The sequence below is a fragment of the Arvicanthis niloticus genome, chromosome X (genome assembly GCF_011762505.2).
Source record: "Arvicanthis niloticus isolate mArvNil1 chromosome X, mArvNil1.pat.X, whole genome shotgun sequence".
In the NCBI taxonomy this organism is placed as follows: Eukaryota; Metazoa; Chordata; class Mammalia; order Rodentia; family Muridae; genus Arvicanthis; species Arvicanthis niloticus.
In genome coordinates, this window is record NC_047679.1 from 122929419 (window position 1) to 122936646 (window position 7228).

Genomic DNA, 7228 nt, shown 5'->3' on the forward strand with positions numbered 1-7228 from the left:
ATTCTCAGGAATTAAATCAAGGCACTGAGTTGCTGTGGAGATAGCAGTGACCATAGAACAACTTTGAGAGCTAGGGCACAGGCACAAAACTGCCAAATGGAAAGAACAACATAGAGACTTTGGGGCTGGACTTCTATATATTTCTTGCTTCAGATTTTTGCTATTTATAACCACTTCATCTATGATTTATATAACAGTTCCAACTAAGACACCCACCTTGATTTATAAAGACTCTTAAAACAAAACAAAATCCATAAAGGATTGGAATGATGGCTGAGTGATTAAGAGAACAAGATCCTCTTCTAGAGGACTCCAGTTCAATTCTCTAGACCATAACTGTGGCTCCCAACTACCTACAACTTCAGTTCTAGGAAATCCAACTCTATATTCTGACCTCAAAGGTCCAGAATGCAAGTAGTGTATAGACATATTCATGGAGGCAAAGCACCTACACATATAAAATAAAATTAAAAACTTGAAACAACAACCAAAACACTGATTTGACAGGGCTGTAGGAAAGTAATATTTTAAGGATACTGAAGTTTTACTTTAAAATGGGGAATGTCTCCATCTTACTTTAAGACATAGAATGTTAGAGGAGATTAGTGACTGTTGTGTCAGAGTTCTAGAAGCACTGATATGTTGTTAGTTACATAGCAAAGGACATTAAGTTCAGTGTGAAAGCACACCACAGAGAATATAGTGCTCCAGAAAGCTCATAACCTAGATGGTGACAAAGAGCAATGGACAGGTAAGAAAGGCATAGAACTATTTCTAAGTTTGGCTAGATCTCAAATATGTTGAAAATTAACAACAGTGATTTGAACTTGTGTTTGTGAAGTCCCTTCTTTGTTTGACTCTGAAAACAGAACATGTACTTTATAATGGATACTGGCGAGATCTAAGACACTTGCCATAAATGCCTCCTTCTTTCACACATAAAATTGCTCAAAGTTTGAGTATCAATGGTCTTGTCAGTTTACACAGGGTGTCTATAGTGATCAAAGCTATATTTTGAGACACTATCAAACTGGGAGCTAAAGTTGGTATACATATTTCATAGTATATTAGTTGGATTGATTAATAAAGTATCATCATTCTTAGTGTTACAGAACACAATGAATCCTCATAAACTATGTTAGTGTTCTTATAAAGGGGGCTCTAAACAGATACTTATGCACTTTTGATATCCGAGCAAAAACTATCAATATACAGCCTGTCAATCATAAAGTAGCCACTTATCAGACACCAAATGGTATCCAGACAAAACTAGCATGTGATATTGGAGCAAAAAAATGTTCAAGGTCCTTTAAACATGTGGGTGGTGACATTTTATATGTTATTCTTATTCGCCTTCACGATTCCTTCTGATATAAGCAATTAATGTATTACTAACAATGTGGCAAACTAGACCTTTTCAAAAATAACAAAATTTTAGATATTTTAAAATATATTTTGTTGCCTGTGCCCCAGACTAGTTGTCGCCTGAACCTACCTGCCCTTGGGAGTTGGAAGTGAGGTGGCACAGAGTCAACATCTTGGAGCAGATGAGAAATGCCTCAGAAAGCTCTCTGAACATTGCTGCAATTTCCTTTAATACCATCCACCCATGTCCCTTTGCTTCAAAGAAAACATCTCTTCTAAATAGCAGTTCCTGAATGGCTGATATTGTTTATACCAGCAGTCCTTGGTCTCTTAGGCAGTCCTCAATAAGGTCTTCCTGCAGAAGATGTTTTTGTGGCTGTGCAGCCCCTAGGAGTTACATAGAAATGGCCTCATAATTCCTGTAACAATATTTTTGTCACCATATTAATGGAGAGTTTATTAGAGATATGTTCAATAATTTAAACAGTTAGCATTAAGATCCATAGAAACAAGTCAGTTCTTCACAACTCAAAATTAGTTATACAACTCTTGACATTCTTTGTTTTTATACTTTGGTAGAAATTTTTAATGGTTGATCAAATAAAACTTGAGTATTCACTATAAGAAAAACAATTTCATTTAATGATATATATTTTACATAATTACTTCAAACTTTGAAATATAAAGTCTGTTGTTGTCATATAATTTAATTTTATATTTAACTTATGATATATACAGAATATACACATATTATAAAGGAAAATTTTAATAGGATATCTTTGCTAGAATGTTGATAAGTTGTATTTAGTGATATTTCTATAATAGTCTACCATGTATCCATTGATGATAATAGTTTTGTTTATACTCTAGTAGGTTCTGGTACTTTGAATATTGTCATCTATTTGTCTGGACCTTCTACTAGTTCCTCACTTTGCTAATTATTGCTGCTTTATATTCTATTATTAGGCAAAGAAGCTCTCCACTTTTGTTATTTGTAAATTCTTTTAGTTCTTCTTAGAATAGTTTTGTAGACTGAAATAAAGACCTTGTTGAAATTTTTATTAGAATTATAATAAATATATGCAGTAATTTTGAACTGTGATACATATATTATTCAGTTTCTTCTTGAAGGTTAAGAATTGTCCATATTTTCAAGTTCTTTATATCTATAAAATGTTATATCTTTGTCACAATGTGACTTTCTTCCAAGAATTGTTTTGTTTTGCCAGAAGACATCTTGTTATTTCCTGGAAATAAGACTATAAGTGGGATATTGTTTTTTAATATCTAAAAGACTGTAGACATAAAGACAGGAAATACTGCTTATTTTTGTATATATTTACTAAGTATCTTTATCAAGTATGAAATAGCATTCATGCATTATGAAGTTATTGTATTGCTGAGTGCACTTCTGCATTGCATTGGTTTTATGTTACCTCTGCATTGGTTATTTCATTCTTTTATTTTATAGAAGTGTACTATAAAATTATGGGAACATGAAAAATATTAATGAGGAATAAAACATCTCTCTGACATTAATACACTCATATAATGCATGATTTAGTAGTACTACATCTTTGGCTTAAGAAATGCATAAAGTACTACTAATCATTTTCTTGATATTTAAAAATTACCATTTCTATGCACCTATTGCTTAAATAGAATATACTAGGGACAAAAAAGGCAAGGGTCAATAAAATTAAACATAAATTAGTTTCTATGGTTCTAAAGGTTATAGGCTAGTAGAAATATAAAATGTAAATAATAATGATATAATGTGTGTTATTTTTAATAAAACACAAAATTTGTATTTTAATGAAAATACAAAATTAATGAAGGAAATAATTCTTTTTGATAAACTGTAGATCTTACAAATAAACTTAGCTTTGAACTGGATTTCTAATATTGAACAGAAACTGCAGAGTAATCTTATCAAGAGTGAGACTTAACAGTGAATATAATTGACATATTAATTTGTTAAAGTACTGACTTCTTACATCTTTGAGGGATAAATTGAGCTAGTAGAGTCAAAGCAATATAAATAATGACAAAACCCAATCCTGTATTAAATTCATATCCTGGTCAAATTAACTTACATGAAACAAATAAGAAAATGTAATCTGATTCCAGATAGTAAATGTGCTCTATATAAGACAATTAAAAGAAAATTCTATAGTAAGTGTGAATGTTGGGACACTTTCTTAAGTAGAATGGTTATATGAAGACTCTAAATAAAGAAAAAATAATAGAAAAGAGCATAAGTGAGAAGAAGGGATATCAAGTAAAAGACTGATAGAAGAATAATAATGAAGCAAAAAAGTTCCCCTTATTAGAGATGTATGGAGAATTAAGAATTAAAAACAAGCACTGCTATATTCTGTTTATCTATTATTAATAATAGAAGTTATATGGTTTCATGTAAGCTTCTGTAGATAGGCTAAGGTCTAATCCCACAAAATAGTCAAAAGATTTCTTGTAAGACAGACTAAATGTAACATAAACTTGATTTAACCATGTCACAGAGAAATCATCTCCTATATTAAGTACATTTACTTGAGTTTCTGAGGAGGAGATGCCTTTTACATACAGAATTCAGGAAATAAATTTTTAGTTTGAGCCAACAGAGTCTCCTGAATAGAACCTATAAAGATGAAAAGTAAATCAAAGATATTTTTACAACCAATTTTACCTTCTCCAAATTTTTCTCAGTCAGCTATTTCTCTTATTTGTTCAATTACAATACAAATCTTCTATAAGTATATGTTTTATAAACAAAGGTAATAATATTTCATATATGCTAAGGAGAATAAAATCATTTTTTCTTTCAAATGTTTTTCTTTCAAACATCTTTTTTTTTTTTACAGATATGACCATTCGGCTGCCTTTGGAGGCAGAGCAACAGGAAAAATCATATACCCAGAAGGACCGATGCCTGTGAAGGAGGCAGACAACAAAGACCCAGGGCTAGTCAATTTCAGTAGGCTGCCTATGGGGATTTCAAGACCAATCTTCCAGGCAAGTTCCATGTACCAGAACAATAAGCATTCATCCCCTTCTCAAGGATTTCAACAGCTTAACAAAATCACACCAAACCATTCATCTACAGACATAAAAGCCTTTAACTTTCAATTATCTAATATGAGTAATGATAGCCAACAAGAGAAAATTGGGAATCCCCAACCAAATATGTCAAACTCCCGCCCACAATTCAACTGCATACAACCAATTCAAGACAAAATGTCAATGAGTAGAGCTGGTATCTCTGTTCAGATGACTCCAGAGAGAATGACAGAAGCAGAAGAGAAATCCTGCAACACATGGAAGAATATTAGAAAATCATATGTACAGAAAAAAATGCCAGCTCAAAAAGTCCCCCATTTTGTTGCTGATCAAACACCTGAGAGGAAAAAAACAAGCCCCCTCAATCCTGCACATGCCATCCGAAAGTCACGGATGATCAATTGTGTCCATATACGGTCATTTAGGGATAGGGTGATTCACCTACTGGCACTGAAAGACTACAAGAAGTCGGAACTTCTTGTTCAATTGCAAAAGGACGGTATCAAAATAAACGACACCAATTTTCTTGGAAAAATTCTGCTGCAGGTGGCTAATTTGAATGCCACTACATTGTCATATACTTTAAAAGACAGTATCTTCAAAGAAGTCCAGAGAGATTGGCCTGGTTATAATAAGGAAGACAAGCAATCATTGGATTTGGTGCTTTCAAGGAAACTACATCCATTTAACAATGCCACCAAGGTCACCCATTGCAAAGAAACTTCTGTAGTATCTAAAACAGATGATACATCATCATCAAAGGATCATTTTCTCAATTTATCTGGTATTGACACTTTAATTAAAAACAAAGGAGGACTCTGTTCCCCTATATCTGCTGTGCAGTTAGCATCAAATGGCCATGTAAGCAGTGAGAAGTATAAATCTGCTGTGCAGTTAGCATCAAATGGCCATGTAAGCGGTGAGAAGTCGGTGATTCTGCCGTGCTCTGCAGCTACTACCAAATATATCCCTTTGTCGCTGTCTACCTCTCACCTGCCAATTTCAAATTCACCCATGCTCATGAAATCTAATTGTAATGTTCGAAGTGCTCCAGAAAGATCTGAGACTCAACACACATGTGACAGCATCCACCATGATGGCAGCACAGTTGAAAAAGAGCTGAATAAATGCACATCTTCAGAAACCTCATCCTGTGCTTCTATTCCAAAAAAGCATTCAAAACCGATAGAAATCCAGCATTTCATGCCTGAGAAGTTCAAATGTGCATTTGCCAAGCGAAAAACAAGCATCCCAAGTTATATTACCAGCACACATCAGAAACTGAAGATAGATTTTAACAAACAAGATGAAATTATGAAGTCAAATTCCAACAAAGAAATTAAAAAAGCTTTTGCTGATTCTGGAAGGTTTGGTACTACATCTGGAACTCCAGAATATTTATCTAATTATACCATTATAGTTTCCTCTGACCAACGTCAGTGTTATGAGAAGGAATTCCGGGCAGATTATAGTGAATATCAGGCCATGTATGACAAGATTCAGATTTCATGTACACCAATCATTGACCTTGATTCAGAAAGGAAGGGATTATCCCCTGGATCCAAAGAATACCAAGATATTACTAAAAAAATCTCAATAGAATATCAGAAAATGCGACAGCTTAATCCTAAATTTTGTGAAGAAAAAAATAGATGTGTGTTTCTTTACAATAAGCTGGTTCACATTAAAAAATTAATAAAAGATTTTGACCAGCAAGAAGTAAAGTCAACACAGTAATGGAGTGTTTAGACAAGAATAATTCTTGTTTACTGAAATTCCAGATAACTTGCTCCAAAATTCTAAAGGGATGGCATTTGCCATTAAAAAAAGAAAAAGAAAAACAAACTTGTAACAGTATTTAAATTGTCTTTATATTCTTTCTGTGCTTTCTTGCAATTTTGAAGTTGCATTATAAGGTTCTTTAACCACCAATACTTGTGTATCCACTACATATCCCATAATATTGTAAACCCAATGTCTATGAAAATAAAATGAGCAAGTTAAAATACTTTTGGATAAGCAGCCTTTTATTTAGACAGTCTTAATTAAGTTCAAATAGAAGTTAAGAAATTATTTATAGTACTTCTTTATATCCAGTGAGATGATGAGTTACATAGTCAAACACTTAAAGAATTTGAACTGTGGAGTCTAACTTACTGTTACTATTGCTATGGTAAACACAAATTGGGAGAGGAAAGAGTATATTTGCCTTACACTTCCATGAAATTGTATTACTTTCTTTAAAAAACTTATTATTTTAGTGGTATATCTTCTAACACTGAATCTTAAGATCCTGTCATAGGATAAACAATATCAATAGAGATTTATTGGAAGAAAATAAGCCAAAGTAAACATGTTTATTAACATGTAAATTATGTCTAAAATAATTAAACATTTGGAATTTTATATTTAGTGAACATAGTCTCTAACATATAAATTAATATCATATTTATTTTATTGTTTGTTCTATAACAGTTAAAAAGAAAAAAAATTCTCATTTTTACTTGTACTCCTTTTAACCACAGCTCATGAGAGCATCCCTTTAAACTTCACCTGAATAGTAAACGTATTTTCTTCTAGAAGTTTTTGTTGACAGTGTATCATCTATTTTAGCTTTTGAAAGTTAAAAAAAGAGCTTGCAACTTAGCCCTTAAGCCATTGTACTACAGGATATGATGTTTGTTTTTTTTTTCTTTTTATTTATTCTCTCACAGAATATGTCCAGATTGCAGACTATTCTCCCTCCACTCTTCCTAATCCCCTACCCCACCCACCCAAACTACTTACCTCTCCTCCAAATCTA

At 32.6% G+C, this 7228-nt stretch overlaps 1 protein-coding gene across 1 annotated transcript; it reads left to right on the forward strand.

The window, feature by feature from the left end:
- The first annotated feature begins 743 nt into the window (after window positions 1–743).
- On the forward strand, window positions 744–6162 carry LOC117694171 (RNA polymerase II elongation factor ELL2-like). Its single transcript, XM_076919004.1, has 2 exons — window positions 744–751; window positions 4230–6162. The coding sequence occupies exons 1-2, from the start codon at window positions 744–746 to the stop codon at window positions 6160–6162; spliced, it is 1941 nt and encodes a 646-aa protein (XP_076775119.1).
- Window positions 6163–7228: the final 1066 nt, after the last annotated feature.